The sequence below is a fragment of the Pagrus major genome, chromosome 6 (assembly GCF_040436345.1).
Source record: "Pagrus major chromosome 6, Pma_NU_1.0".
NCBI lineage: Eukaryota > Metazoa > Chordata > Actinopteri > Spariformes > Sparidae > Pagrus > Pagrus major.
Window position 1 is genome coordinate 26,055,562 of NC_133220.1, and position 16,846 is coordinate 26,072,407.

At 42.3% G+C, this 16,846-nt stretch overlaps 1 protein-coding gene across 31 annotated transcripts in view; it reads left to right on the forward strand.

The window, feature by feature from the left end:
* Positions 1-16,846, forward strand: part of celf4 (CUGBP, Elav-like family member 4) — an 89,860-nt gene that overhangs the window by 11,490 nt on the left and 61,524 nt on the right. For all 31 annotated transcript variants that reach the window (XM_073467957.1, XM_073467959.1, XM_073467978.1 and 28 more), the window contains exon 2: positions 14,852-14,934. In XM_073467957.1, coding sequence (XP_073324058.1) covers positions 14,852-14,934 — 83 coding nt within the window. The remainder of the gene's footprint in view (positions 1-14,851; positions 14,935-16,846) is intronic.

The following is a 16,846-nucleotide window of genomic DNA, read 5'->3' on the forward strand; positions in this document are numbered from 1 at the left end:
CTTTTCATGTGCTGATTAAAACACCTCACATTGTCGGCACCGTTTTGTTCCTTTTAAGTTCTCCTTCACTCTGTGGGCTGGCCCGGTTGCTTATTGAATGATTAGTTGCTGCTTTCATAAATCAGGCACTAATTTTGTGCAGATTGCAGTCGCAAATTGTATAAAAAAGCACGGCATAAGTTTGCAGTGTAATTTCTTGCAAAGTAAATATGGCCCTGTGTGCATCCGGAGTGTACCCTTTAGACTAACTTGGCTGGCTAGCCGATGGGCTCAGCTGGGTTTGTGCTTGGCCATTCAGAGCGTTACCTCAATGCACAAATCAGCCCAGGGAATGATCTGGACAGAAAGCCTTCAGCAAATTATTACAGATTTGCAATTTAATGGCTTCTGAGGTCTCTCCCAGCCCCACACAGGTTCCCAACGAGACAGAGCCTATTAGTTTGGTCCTTTAATCACAGAACAGGAGATGGGAATCCTGGCCAAACCTATACATACCCCGCTTCACTTGGTGTGGAATGATTTCATGGGGTTTATAGATAGAGACAGAGAAGCCTGTGCACGCGCGCAGGCGTGTGCGCGAGTGTGTGAGCATTGGCTAGTTGATAAGCTTTGCTTTCCCCAGAGCAACAGCAGCATGTGTGTGTGTGTGTGTGTGTGTGTGTGTGTGTGTGTGTGTGTGTGTGTGTGTGTAGGAGTGAGAGGGAGAGAAAAAAATGCTTTCCTCTATGGATCGTTTATCAATACCATGAGGACTCACTGGGCAGTTGCAATTAATTTGGCATCAGCTGAACCCAAAGCTAACAAAAGTCCACTTCATAAACAAAAACACAGAATTAGTTTCCAGCTTCATGTTCCAAAATTATTTCCATTAAGAGCGGTCTTCAATTTGAATAACACATGAAAATGTTTGCGTCTGCAACATAAAACTCATGAAACGATCCTGTCAAACTAATTAAACTATGAAGTTTCTTTTTAAAAGTTTGACTTTTAGAAATATCAGTTTGTGTTCAGTCAGTAAACTGGGCTGTTATAGAAAACATCCCCTTATATGAACCTGTAAATAAAAAATCATTCACTTGTGATTTGTTGCATATTCTGCAAATTAATCTGTAGTTAGGTTTCAAACCTTGAGCTCTTTAGGTCAAAGCCGTTATGGATTTACAGCATTAATACACTCAGAAAGAATGTATTTTCGATAATCACATTACTTTTGTGATACTATTTACAGCAGACAAGCAGCGAGCTCTTCACAGGGTGTTTAAGCAAGTCTTTTCCCATAGCTATAGTTGCCCTGATTAATGTGCCATCAATGCAAAATGTAAAAACTATCACTCCAATCTGCCTTTCAATGTCCCAATTTGTCCAAGAGGAAGCCAAGCTTTCTAAACGAGCTGGATAAAAGTGACTGCCAAAGGGGGATGAATATATATAATTATCTGTGGCTGGAGCGCCAACAAAGGGACTTTGAAAATCAACTTTGTGCGCCAGAGGCTTCATTAGTCCGACGACAACAAAATGTCCCCTCAAACTTGCAGTTGGAAAGACACAGGTATCTGCAAAGCCATTTAAAGCATGCAGTCGCACAGCCTTCTGTAGCCCGGCCGCTATCTGTTTGGGATTAGAAGCCACTTAATGCGCTAATGTTAATATGCTAATGTGTTAATGTTATGTTTGAATTATTAGGTGACTTAAGGAATGGCTGGCTGCTGTTTTGTTGGTCGTACGCATTGACACGTTAGAAAGGACGGATAACTGTGTTTACTTTGCATATGGAAATCCCTGAATGTCTTTCATCTGTCCTTCCTATAGCGACTAGTGGTCCATGTTAGCTTTGCAAACATCTTAATTGTGTTAAATGGAGGAAAAAGGGGGGAAGATTAAAAGCCATTAATGTGTGTTGCGTGAGGGTGTGCTATTCCCGGGACGGTGCTTTTGTTCACTTTGGCAAAGCAGACGAGAGAGTTTCACCTTGAAACTCAATGCACACCAGAAAAATTGTCATTGTGTCTACCTAAAACGCTGCTGTCTCTCGCTCCCGCCGCTTTATACACTGTCAGACTTGCTTTGCTCGTCTTTGCATTTCTTTTTTGTGACCGCCATCCTTCTTACTCTCTTTGTACGTCTCTCCCCATTTTCTCACTTTCTATCTCTCTCTTGCTTTTTCCCTTTGTAGCACTGTTTCCCTCCACCGCTCTCCCTCTCTCTCTGTCTGTCTGTCTAAGCGTCAGATAAGCTCACTGGGGGAGACTTTAGAGGACTCTCCATCTGTGTATAAATAGCTCTGGATGAATTATTGAGGGACCTGGGGTTGCTAATAATCCCGCAGGACCCATCTGACAATGACACAGAAGATGGAGGGAAAACAATTACGCAGGCTTTCTCCTTCAGAAGAGTGGGAATGGGGGTGGGGGGGCTCGGCGGCCTCTGGGAGCCTCCTTGCGGGGCCCAACATCTTGGCTAATAAACCCAATTAAGTCTCCGGAATCAATCGGAGCCCCGGGGGCGTCCTCTCTCTTCCTTCCCCGGACGGCGTGCAACAACAGGAAGTGTAATGATTCATGTTCCCCCTTCTGCATTTGGATCGTCCTCTCATCTCCATCTTGCAGGTTGGCAAGGCGGACGGGACAGGACAGGATGTCCGCCGAGGCAGGATAATAGGACAGGGAGAGGAAAGGAGAGGAGAGGCGAGTGGAGTGGAAAGGAGAGGTGCACAGAGGAATATTAATGGGAGTGTTTATCCTGTAAGTGTTTTACCGAGGGGACGAGACATGGGACCACTCCCATGACAGAATTAAAGCACTTTGTCTTCTTAGTGATACATGATTCATCTGTAGATGCTTTTGTGATTAATCGGCTTTGCACGGTCCCTGCCTGACTGTTGACACAACATGCTCCTGTCTATCTATCTATCTATCTATCTATCTATCTATCTATCTATCTATCTATCTATCTATCTATCTATCTATCTATCTATCTATCTATCTATCTGTCTGTCTGTCTGTCTGTCTGTCTGTCTATTACATTTGTCTGGCTACAATGGGTGAAAATATTGACTTTTCATTGAATGTTTGATGTCAGTGCACAGAGCCACCTGAAATCAGAAAATCCAAATCCAAATGTAGTGCAGCTTTTCTCCAGTTTTCCATGAAATCATCAAAAGGAGTTCCGACCATTACTGCTATCAGCATTAGGAGTTCATTGATGCTAATTCTGCATTGCCAATAAATCATTGCAGCAGTGATGCAATCATTAAAAGAGGAGGACAGAACTTGTAAGAAATGTGATATTTCTGTTTGTTTCATGTAGAAATGAACGCAGGGTAAAACACCTGAGCGCTAGCTCAAGGCCACAGGAGTTTAATAAGGACTTCATCAGAATCCGTGTATCATTCGTTCATTCGTTTTTCAAAATAAAACCAAAAATAAGAAAACGAAAAAACAATTCCTTTTCTCAGTATTCGTTTCCTAAACTAAAATGAAAAAACGGATAACGACTCGTTTTTTTCAGTTTTCGATTTTATGCTCAAATGAATAATGGAAAAAACGGATAACGAGCGTTTCCCGTTTCATGTTTTATCCCATTTTGATCTGAAAAAAGTTCAATGAGCCGGAAGCGGAAGTGACCGTCTCTGTCTCTGTACTGCGAGGGCGCGCAAAACAAAAATAATGGCAGGACTTGAGGATCATGCAGATATAATTGGACAGCTTTTTGAGGATGGTAAAACGCATGCCGAGATTTCTACCACGCTCTGGTAACGTCAGAGAATTGACTGGCTCTGCTAACGTTAGCTTTGCTCCAGGCCACTTCCGGGTGACGGTAATTTCCGGTGTAGGTACCAAATGCTTGCAACATGAAACGGGAAACGCTCGTTATCCGTTTTTTCCATTATTCATTTGAGCATAAAATCGAAAACTGAAAAAAACGAGTCGTTATCCGTTTTTTCATTTTAGTTTAGGAAACGAATACTGAGAAAAGGAATTGTTTTTTCGTTTTCTTATTTTTGGTTTTATTTTGAAAAACGAATGAACGAATGATACACGGATTCATCAGGTCAGACTGTTTGAAAATTGGAAAACCAAATGTATTGATACATCAAGCACGCCAACAGGCTGACAAGGCTCCATGATGGCAGGTGTGGTTAATGATCCAAACTGTCCAGGGTAATAATGATCCAAAACACCCAACACAATTTGATAATCAGTGAAGAAAACAGGAAAAAACTTTCAAATGACAAAAAGGAACAAACTAACCTGTTGGATTTGTAGAGTTAATTTAATTATTTACAAACACGTGCGTCAAGGGTTCACTGTAAATTTTAAAAGTTGAGGAAGCCGATTACCTCAGAATTACCAAGTAAAGTAGGCTATTAAATTAAAACTGTAGCTAGACATTTTTAACAACTCAGAGTTATTAGTCTACTTTACCTGGTAATTTTGAGGTAATGACTTTCCTCGACTTTTTTTTAGGTTTAGTCTCTTTGTCAGATTTTACAGTGTATAGAGACTGGGGAGAGTCACTGTGGCATTGTGTTTCATGTATTAAAACAGTTTTTAACGCCCAGTACCAACACATTTAAATGCTCACTTTCTGTAAAATCTTCATATGGCAACAAAATATCCATTGAAAACTTTTTATTTTAATGATTAAATTATTGTGTTTTTACAAGATGTTTTTTTACAAACTATATTACCGTTTTTTTACAGTGTACATTATACTTAAGGTTAGGTTAAGATGCTGGTTGAAACACTCGGTCCAAGGTAAGATAAAACTAAAGTCAGGATCAATAAAAACACAAAACTTAGTTGCAGTTTGTAACGTGGCATGAATGAAAGCCAGGTGAGCTACATGCCAATCCACATCCACACCCTTACTTGCCACCTCAGGGTGCCCTACTGATGAATATCAGCATTTATCATGAGGAGCAGAATCCTCCAATGTGGATGCAGTTCCGCGAGATACTGAGCTGTTATATTCCGTCTTTTAAAGTCCGCTGTACATGAGAGCAACCCGAATCACTGAAGAGTTGAAAGAAGACATCCAGACTCAAAGTGCTGTGTTGTCGGCTGTTCAGAGGAGAGTCTTAGTGTCCCATGATGGCCTAAACACAGTTTCAGAGCTTTTTCCACTCTGCCAAGTATAAAGCTCCCAAATGATACACTGAACAGTCGTGATTTTGGAAACAAAAAAGAAATGCAAGAAAAAAGTCTATCTGTTATCAGTCGTACGTTGTCGTACACTAGTCAGCATCGATATATTTCAGAATATCAGGGTTGGTACGTCACCGTGCAGACTTTTGGTTCATCTCAGGAGTCATTACGTTTAATAATTCATATTGTGAAAAGCTAAATTTGGGTGTCCCAAACATTTCCTGACAAAATGGCTGAGGTGGGATGAGAGCGGGGCGATTCGTCTGCTGGATATTGGGGACAGCTCGAACCATTCAGTGTGTGTGTGTGTGTGTGTGTGTGTCTGTGTCTGTGTTCAAGCATTATTTATGTTACATGTGATGTGAGTGTTTTACTTTGTGGCGTGAGAGCTCAAGTGTCACATGCAAGCACGGTTTATGTGTACGGGCATAAATGTGTGTGTCTTCCGTCCCGGCCCTCAAGGGAGGGAGTCAGGGCGGGTGAGGGAGGTGGTTGAGGGGGGGTCAGCGGGTGGTGGTGGTGTGGGGGGGGGCGACGCTGTCCTAATGATGCATTTTCTACACCATTGATTCAGTGGCTCTGCTCTCCAGTAAATCCTTCACATGCAACACATTAAAGCTGGCCCTTTTTCCTCCTTCGCCAATCGATTAGCACAGCTTAGAGACGGCCACTCTGGGAAGCGGGGCGCGAGATGGGACCTGTTATCTTCAGGGACCCACACACACACACACACGGACACACACACGCACGCACACACACACACACACACACACACACACACACAGATACATTTGAAGGTGTTCATTCTTTCTCGCACATTTTTTGTCATAATCTATCGAGGGCTGCAATGTGAAAGTTCATCAAAGTGTGTGAGAAAATGTCTCGTTTGCATGCAGTTAATACCTGTAATCTCTGGATTACAGCGTGCATTTTAATACGGAGGTTGTCTACATCCGACTCTCATGGTTGTTCAGTTTTGTTTGTTTTTTGTTTTTTTCTTCACAGCCTCCTAAAGGCACCGCTGGATGTGTAATCATTAAGCTTTCAGTTAAATATGCTGTAGCAATCAGCGGCTTTCTAAGCTCTTACTGTCATAATTCAGTTGATTTTTATTCCCACACTAGTTGCCCGCACATTTTCGGCCAACTTCTTAGCAAGTTATTCAGCTTATTTTTCATCGTGTTCCTGAAAAGTAACATTGAAAGCCCTCAGAGCACATTAATTTGGCATGATGATATAACAGTTTTACAGAAAATGCCCAGTTATAAAAATTTATTGGACACCCCCCCGGTCAGTCAGAACTCACCAGGATACAATATAATAACTTTTATTTGATGATCTTCATATCCTCATCTCGGAGAGTAATTCAGTTACAACTGGAGCCACCATTGTTCTAAATTACTATGTCCTGCACTTAGAATGGGAAATAAATGCAGCAGATGTACAGTCGTGCTGTCCCTTTGAGTTTCATCACCTGGTTATTAACTTTTGCTCTGTCTTTTCTTGCTCTCCGGTTCCCTCAGTGACATGTTTCTATTTTACAGATTATTCTTGTTCCCCGCCGAAGAGAAGACTAACGTATCTGCGTATAGCCGCCTATAGGAGAGCTGGGACTGCTATTACACTCCATTATAAATGAATTCACCTCCTCTTTCATAAGTCTGCCCCGTAGTTCTGCCTCACTCCGCTGAAATAATATCATACTTAAGACCAGCATTCATTAGTCCACCGAAACAGCTCCTGAATTTTTAAGACCTGTTTTACACAGTGAAAAAAAAAGGCTTGATGTGGTCTCCGAACAGTAATTGAAGTTTTTTTTTCTCCCTGTGTTCACGGCACAGAGTACAGTACCGTTCTCTGGGCTCATATTGTGGGCTTCAAAGTGCTTTTTTATTTAATCAGGGTTTACAGCTGCCAATTAAAGATTTTAAGATGATACGGGGAGAAAGTTGGAGTGTTCCTGGAGACCTTGGCCGTGTCCCCTAAAATAGCCTCTATCTTCTTTCTCTTTTTTCCAATGTGAGTAATGATCTGAAAGGTCAGCAAAGGTGAAGGGGATATGAGCGACTGCTGCTCACTTTATTGAATTACTGTTCCTCGCAGAACCCAAAGTGAGGGGGCTTGTCTGGGTGTTTCACTTTGATACCAGATTCAGAGGGAGATATTAGGCTTCGACCAGTCTCCAGTTTTATTTAATGCAGAACATTTCAATATAAGAGTAGAGCAGTTTAAAGGGACAATTCACCCCAAAATCAAATATATGTATTTTACCTCTTACCTGTAGTGGTATTTATCCATCTAGATTGTTTGCTTAAAACATACATTTGAAAAACTCAACAGCAACGTCTCATTCTAGAAGTCATGACCCGGTTACTCAAGATAATCCTCGTTGTGAGCTGTATCATGCAGGAGCTATTTTCTTTCTACAGAACTACAACGTATCACCCATAGACAAGAGGCTAGCTAACTCAGCTAACTTATGTTGCAGCTCAGCTGAGGAGGACGCCGTTAGTGTTTACGTCCGCTCTTGAGTTTTTCAAATGTAATTCTTCGCCGTTTTGAGCACCACAAGCCAAGTGCCATCTAGTTCCATTATATTTGTGAGAAGGCAGACATCTCTACACCAATACATCCAAAACTCTGCTACTCACACCAAAACAATCTTGATGGATAAATAGCACTACAGGTAAGGGGAAAAATATGTAACTGCGTCTCAGTCCAAACTCATCAGATACTGACGATTTCGGTCGATGGCCTACCAACCCAAAGCAACAGTATTTGACGAGTTGGGAATGAGACTCAGCAATCAACTATCTTACAAACTGGACCTTTAAGGACACATTTTCTACAAGTACAAAAATGTGTATAAATGTGTTGACCATGTGGGAAAAAATCCAGAGGACAGACAGAGTTTATGTTTTCAATAGCTGTGTCTATTTTACTTTCAAAAGCAGAATTCAGTGAATTGCAACGATCAACTTTTCTCATTTAATTTGATGGTGTTTCTGAACCAGACAGACACAGACTGAATAGCCACAATCACATGGCTCACATTGAGTGCCCCAGTTTACAACAGTACAAGGGCAGCCGTATCATTCTTGAATCAGAGACTCTCTTAATACGACATTTATTAGTATTCCTCTGCTGCACTGAGTGGTACTCATTGTCACCATATGACTAAAAGACCAAGGCTTTATATGCTATTTCTCTGAACACAATAAGTCAAGAATTTTCGTCTTTACTCTGACCCATTTCAAGAGTGAATTGAAGAGTGTTATCTAAGCCTTAGCACTCACAAAAATCCAGTCAGAACGTTCTTGTCTTAAGGTCAATCTTTTAAAAAGGAGAAAAAAAAACATTCTTCTGTTTATTGAGTAAAGGCTGTCCTTGGTCAACCCTTTCAGGCGGAGATAAGTGCTAACAGAACCGAGGTGGGGGAGACGTGGAGATTTCTATTGACTGACTGAAATTGGACAGCCTCAAACAAAGTTTCATGCCAAAGTTTTTCGAGGCAGAGTTCCAGGGCTATGCAGCGTGGAGTTTCAGCTGTGCCGTGGATAAAGCTTTTTAATGCTATTGACTCTTTTTAGGCTCTTACCAAGATGTTCTGAAATATTTAAATGATCACTGGGAGTTTCTCCCCGTCTGTGCTTGGGAATAAAAGGATAGAGTGCGAGGAGGGAACTTTTTATGTCAGCCTTTTACAATCCCTGAATTAATAGGCGCAAGATAATTAGAGAATTCTGTGCAATAACATTGTCCCCAAGCTGTCTAGTCTTGGGTGGCGTCAGGCATTGCATGCTGGTAAGAAGTAATTCATGTGTCCAGTAACGCTGCAAAGCACTAATTCAGGAAAGCATTAGTAGTTTTACTTTTAGTACATTTATAATTAGCTTCGAGGGAGAATTTCAAGATTGGAGTGTTCAAATATACCACTGAGGTCACAGAGGTCATGGTCTGGAGATTGTTTTGGGGAATTTGGGGGTTTTACTGGCCTCAGGAGTGTACATTACAATGTAATTACACACATAATACACTAAGTGGGACTAGATTTCTTTAAATCTGATTGTCTTCATGCAAGAAATAATCTCAAATAAAATATGATCAAAGGATTTAGAATTTAAACCCATAGCTACATGTAGTTACACGATAAAACAAACCCAATCGCCAGAGTAAATGTTGGCAAAGTACGTTTCTGCAAAACGTTAAAACTTAATGTTGCTTTATGTTGGAAGTTAACGTTCCTTGGGATTCAATTTTCAATTGTGTTCTTGTCACAGCGCTGTGCGTATGTTCTGGTTAGGATAGGAACAAAAAACACTTGGTTTGGAAAAAAATCATGTTTTGGCTTAAAATACCAGTTTTGTTGCCACAAACACAACTGGAGATGTCCTGAGGTCTCGTTAAAAATATCCAGTGGTTTCACACTCACAAATGTTGAAATACAGCCTTCCCTCCTGTAACTCCACCACCATCCCCTCCACCTCCCAACATGACTGTCAGGTCATAAAAATGTAATGTGAACGTGATATGACATGTTTTGTTAAAATATTAATTCAGTACGAAGACTGTGACATGTACAAATTTGAATGCATCTGTGGTTTACAGAAACGTTAACTGCTGACATTTTATCTCGGCAACTGGGCTGGATAAAACACAGCATTGGCGGCTATGAGCAATTTTTTTATATTAATAATGGATAACAAGACTTTATGTATGTCAAAGGGGTCACTTGTAGCGACAAACTCAGAGAGAATTATCCCCCATATCTGCAGTTCAACAACGCAACAGCACGTTGCATTTCAGCATCTTTGCGCGCATTATTTGGTCATTACATTTACATTTACTTAGGTTACTTACTTTGCTTTGGTTCACTCTCACTGTGTGACAAGTTTTATTTTAATAGACAGATAGAAAACAAAGTTAGAAACTTGCTCAGGCGTTTAGCTACTCATGAATCAGAGTTGGAGCTAAAATGAGAGTGAGAATTGGACTTCAATTTCATCAAGGTCGTGAGAAAAAGGACTCCAAATGAACGACTGCTCTGTATCTGCCAAATATGTTAATTGCCAACTGTTTGCTAACATGCTAGCCTTATCAACTTTAAAGTGATAGCATGAATGGATCTAATAAGGGAAATCTGGATACGATGTCAGAGGTGGAGCTCCCTTCATTTTGTGAAAGCTGCTCAGTGGCGCATGAAGCCAGAAAAGTTTGACTTCCTGGGTATAAAATTACATAGATAGATGGCCCCGCAGAGTGTGCACATTAGAGACTGCCGAGTGCTAACTTCCGGTTTAGCCCTCCACTGGCTTGATTGTGAATGAAACAATTTAATGTAGCGGCTCTTCTCGACTTTCCTAATGTTATCAGATTAAATGACTCATATTCTGGTGAAACGAGTCTTTTTGTGGTGTTGTGATGCTCGAGAAAATCTATTCAGCATCTTTTAGCCGCTTGTTTTGCTAAAAAAAAATGAATTAAATAAAATAAAAAAAACAGTTACGTGAGGTTTGAAAAGAAAAGGGAACCAGAAAAAGCTGCAAAACCCTGACTCACACCCAACAAAAGAAGAAATATTATCAAGCATCACTTGGCAAAATAATACAATTGATTTTCAGTGAAATTGCTTCATAACACTTTAAAAACTACTTTAGCCACCGCAGTACACATCAGCACAGATAAACATGCTGGATTACTCAGGCTTTCAAATATGTGGATCCTAAGACGATGAAAAATAAAAAATAAAAACTGTAAACAGTATGTGTAGTTTCCCAACAGTCAACAGTGGGAAAGTACTTCTATCAAAGACAGCTCAATCAAGTCAAAGTTTCCCACAGTTAACAAGGTCAAAGCTCTATGTGGTCCAACACAGCTGTCGTTTAAATGAGGCCTGGTGACAGTTGGTGGATTTCACCACTGAAGTTCGTGTCTTTTCTTCTTCCCCCACCAGTAAGTATTCATAGTCTCCACCATTCCCTTGCTGCTTTCTTTCATCTTCTCTCTTTTTCTTCCCCATATTCCTCTCCCTCTCTGTCTCTCACTCTCTTCCTGTTTCTCTCTCGCTCTCTCTCTCTCGGTGGGTGTGTGTCCCTTTAGGGTGTCTGCAGCGGTTGAGATAAGAAGCGAGTGTAGGACACAGGGGGATGGTGTTCACAGAAGCTAGGTGATCTTATCTACTCTCTCTCTCTCTCCCTCTCCCTCTCTTACCGAGCATCCCTCTCTGCTGTTCTGCCTTCCCTCTCTGCTCTTCTCCTCCCCCTCTTTCTTTTTGCTCCCGTGCCCTTCTTTCTCTGTCTCTCCCCCGTCTCTCTCTCTCTCTCCCTCCCTCTCTCTGTCTCTCGTCTCCTCTCGTCTCATGCACACACATTCTCTCAGATCCCCTCTGCGCTGCTGTTGATTTGAATTTGAAGTGATGGGAAACCAAATTGGCAGCATTGACAGCAGAAACAAACAGCTTATCTCTCTCTCCTGGGCCAATATGGGTCTTAGTCAGATACTAGAGCCGCTGCCAGCATCTGACTTGTGACAATGATGATAAATTGAACGTTTGTTGACTGTCACTTTCCGCGTGTGTGTATGTGAGTGTGTTTGACCGTGTTAGCATCTATGCATGCGCGCTTGCTCCCTCCATACGTGTGTGAATACACTCAGTGGTGGAACGTAACTAAATAGAAGTACTGTACTAGTATGCAGTATTTGCCCAGTATACTATACTATAATATACTATCCTACACAATTAACTGTACTACAATATACTTACTATAGATACTTTGCATATTTAGTTTTTACAATATAATGATAAAGTATGATGAGTTGCTATAAATTAAAACACTGATTCTCAACCAGGGGTACTTCACGTATTTCAGCAGCTGCCATCAATATCAGATACGAATTATGATTTGTTAAATATATAATTATAACTATAAGGAGATGAAACAAAGGCAATGTTACAAATTAGTATGAGGCTGATCTTAGTTATATGCTTATTGTCGTAATTAATAAGTCATCTACCAGCTACAAACAACCTGAGTCAGTTGTATTTGGGTTTTTTTGTTACTATTTTATGGTTGTATGCATTTACTAAATTCACGTAGTATATACGGCTGTCACGATATCAGATTTTTACCGCACGTTTGTCATGGCCTAAAGAATTCAAAGAAACAACATAAATGAGATTTCTACATGCTATCAGTCAAATACAGCTTTAACGTTGTTATTGTCTGTCATGTCTTTTTTTTGGCATATCAGTTGCACTACTACAACCATGACTATTGTACAGAAAAAAACAAAAAACATGGACAATTTCAGGATCACTGTGTTGCATGAAGAAAAACACTTTTACGTGATTAACATAAGTAATGTGAAAAAACCCACACATTTAGAACATGAGGTGTGTTTACAAACAACACAATTTTTTTTGCAAGAAGATTTATAGCTGACTGGATTAAGTTTTCTCAAGTGTAGGAAGTGCTACGTTTGTATTGTGCACGGTGGTCGGGGTGGATGGCGGGTGGAGGGAGTCTGTATTAAACAAAGACCACAAACTTAACCAAGTGCTGTGAGTGCCTGAGTATAACCAGAAGTGTTTTTACTCTAACATAAGTTGCTACGTTTGGATACTGTACGGAAACATATGGATACTGTAGAAGAATAAATGAAACACATTGACCAACATTCTACTGATACATTTACGGTTAACATTTTGCAACTTGGGCAAATACGCGAAGCAGCAAAGTAAGTTAATTTAAAAAAACTAATCAGGTACGTTTCTTGTGATGACTGCACTTCTAAATCGTTGGATGAAAGGATCTAGAGCTGTTGGAGAACACTAGACAAAAAACGTTAGGAACTGGATTGAGTTATCCAACAGTCAATAAAGTCCATCAAATCATTTTTGATTTTTATTCTTTACATTGTGGTACGGTACTGCTGAATCTAAATACTGGATGCCTGCACTCCAAACAGTTGAGTTGAGTGTCAGGCGTGTGAATCGGAGGCATGCGTGCGTTTCCTGTGGGACGGCGCCGGCATGTAGCGTTAACACGACAGGCCCCGGAGAGGACGAGGAGGTAGCCAAGCTGTCAGCGGCCAGCTCCCACTCCGCCTAATGAGAGAGAGACCCGTTAATTAAAAACACCAACAGGCGGAGCTCCCCTGTGTCCCGCCATCAGGACGACCCGGGGTTAAAGACACGGAGCCGAGAGGATGGGAGGCTCGCTGCTTCTACATACAGTACATGGTGCTGCCCTCAACAATAAATAGCCCCCAGTATGCAAAAGGACAAAAGCGAAGCACAACTGGGAAGAGCTATAAGAGGAGCGTGCCTACTTTAAACTGCACTGTGTTTGTGTGTTTTGGGGGGGGAGGGGTCTATGATAATCGCCTGCTCGGCCCTTGATGTTCCTGGAACAAACTGTGGCTCTTTTGTCTCTTTGTGCTCATATTAGTTGCATGGCAGCAGGGAACAGTTTGTCAATGTCTGCATGGAGACTTCTTTGATTTGAAAAATGAAAAAAAATTAGCCAAAACGCAGTTCTTCTTGCTGCTGTAATGTTTATGTCTACCTCAATGGGCGCTAAAAGACCTCTTTTTCGAAATGCTTCAAATGTCTGCTAATATTAGCATTGTGCAAACGTAGAGACTAATTGTCCCTGGTGGATGATTATTTTTTCTTTCACTGAATTTATTTGAATTCAATTAAAAATGATTCCTTTTTTTTTCGTTTAGTTAAAAATTCCCGGAGCAAACAAGCAAAACAAGTGCATGTACAGTGTGAGGAACATTTGCCTATTGTGCAATTGCCTCTGTAAGTGTTTTATTAAACTGTCAAACACATGAATCATTAGCCTTGATCTGCAGATTGACAGTTTGTCAGCTCCCTGACAGTGGCGCGCGCCTCGCTGTCAACAGGGGGTGGCGAGGGAACGGCGTACACGTTCCCCGCGGCTTCTTCGTCTTCTTCCTTCCCTGCCTCCTGCGTCTCCATCTTCCTTCCACCCCCACATGTCAGCCCAGGTGCTAACAAAACCGAGGATTGTGGGTAGTCTTGGAACATATGGAGCAGAGAGACGGAGAAATGAAGGGTGGAGGGAGGGAGGCGAGGGGTGGGGTGGGGTGGGTGAGAGAGGGAGAGAGAGAGAGAGAGAGAAGCTGTCAGGGAAATGTCTATCCCTGTCACAGCAGCCAGAAGAGTGCGATGGACGAATGGATAACTGCTATTTCAGACTGCCAGGGAGAAGAGCTCAGTCAGATTTGATGTGTTTTGCGGGCAGAATGGCTCCTCACGCAACAGAATGCACAAATCGCTGCTTCTCCAGAGCCGCAGTTCTTCGTCTCACTTTCATGTCTTCTTTTGCATGAGTCTGGATTGTGTACACAGGAATGTTCCGTTTGTTCAGTCGCTGAAATACTGTTCACTGTGCACAAACACACACACACACACACACACACACAAACATGGGGCGAATTCCCAGTGCGGCCATGTAGACAGAGTTTCAGAGCTATAGCTGCAGGCTCACTCTGTGTATGCGAGTGTGTGTGCATGTGTGGGTGTGTGTGTTTGTGTGTACGTGTTGTTTTTGGCAATTCGCTGGCGATTGGTGCAGCCCCCTCCCATGGCTGCCTTCTCCTTCTCTGTCCCCCAGTCCACATAACATAATTATCTCTCTGTCTTTCTTTCTCTCTCTCTCGCTGTATTTCAGGCTGTGCCTTCCTCACCTACTGTGCCAGAGAGTCGGCCCTGAAAGCCCAGAATGCATTGCACGAGCAGAAGACCCTGCCAGGGGTAAGTTGTACACGAGGAACGCCATGTCGACCCAGAAGCTAAATCTTACATAAACACATCTTGGATTCAACTCTGGCACACACACACACACACACACACACACACACACACAAACAAACGCAGATGCTCATTTTGAACATATAATGCCTGATATTCATATGAAATCAAAGGGGACGGACCGCCTCTGCCATGCTTGTCATGTACTGTTTATCACTGGCTGCTCACCAGACATGAGCGCAGCCCTTCTTTCCCTTAAATATCCGTCTTCTTCCTCTGCCACCGCCCCCCCCAACCCCACCCCCCTCTCTTCCACTGCCTCCCTCTCTCTTCACTTTGACAGTCACACACACAAACCCATAGGGAGAAACCACACACAGCATCGCATCATAGGCATACTATTTATAGTCCTTCCTTCAGTTTGTGTAAATGAGTGTGTGCCTCTGTGTGTACGTGTGTGGGCAAGTGTGTGTGTGCGTGCGTGTGTGTGTGTGTGTGAGAGAGAGAGAGAGATAGACAGAGAAGAGGGATGAAAAGCGGGTGAGCGGGTGGATGTAGGCTATTTGTACATTTATGTGCACGCTCCGCATTACGCACCCGGACTGGCAACAACAACACGAGCGTGCATCGTGAATGTGCATCACGACGGCACATCTTCACGACAGATGTTCACATGCTGGGGATGTTACCACTCACATGTACGATGCAGCTGGAAGCAACGCGTGTCCCGTTTTTACAGCTCGGCTCCGATTCACACATGCTAGAATGAGGGATTTTTGACATTGTCGTAGAGAAGAGGGAGAAATTCAATTGTTAGCGTGTGTGTGTGAGTGTGTGTGTGAGGGATTATGTGCTTTGTGAGCATTTTCTTTAGTGTATACATGATTTCATGATTATAGATATGTGTGTGTGAGTGTGTGTGTGTACGTGCATGTCTGTAATACATTCCAGTTAGTATGTGCACGCACCTGAATGCACACGCACGCCTGTGCTTGCGTGTGTGCGTGCACGCGCCCGCCCGCGCACGTGTGCGTATGTGCGCGCTGGGAAGTTTTGATGCGTCTCTGTCAGGCCTGGCTCGGTTTGCTCTGTTCGTTTTTAATGACGCCTCCAGGGAAGCTGACAGTCGCCGTGTTGAGCGCACAGCCTTTGATGTGAGTGATTATGACATCACAGACGTGCAGCCGAGAAGAGCGGAGGAGTGGGGATCCGTGCTCTCAGTTTTTTTTTTCTTTCACTTCCCAGTGGCATATTATTCAGAAAGAAAGAGGGAGGGAGAGACAGAGACATACAGTGAGAGAGAGAGAGAGGAGGAGAGATTAAATATTTGGCCAAAACCAGAATGCGATTTCGTGTTCACACAAAAATGTGCTGCCGATTGATGTTTTTGCCTTTGTTGCTATTGTTTGACACGGACCAGAAGATACGGCCGCAAAAACAACCTTTTTTTTATTTTTTTTTTTAAGGATTCCGTCTTCACATCTTTAAGGGAAAGAAGCTGCATTTGGCTTCGCACGCTACATAGTGATGCATTAACAGCAAATAAATTTAATCAGTCACTTCCAATCAACATTGTTTAAGAAGGAAATGCTAATTAGCGATGCCTTTGCCAGCGGAGGACAGTCTCAGGTTTGCATTTGATCGATGGTGAGCGTTAAGTAAACAAAGGTAATGCCACAGGACAGACCTAGATGCTCAACAAACCCTGAAGCAGAGCGTTCACAGAGGCCGACCAGGAGACTGTCTTTTGTTGCTGGTGGAGGCAAAGCCAGCAAAACAGAATAAATGAGTTCATTAGAAACAGAGCGAGGACTTGGCCCTGAGAAAAGCAGTGGGACGTTTTATGGCACACGAGTACACCCTCTTTCCTCCTTTTTTTTTCCATCCACCTTTCTTCTCCCCTTCCTTCAATCCT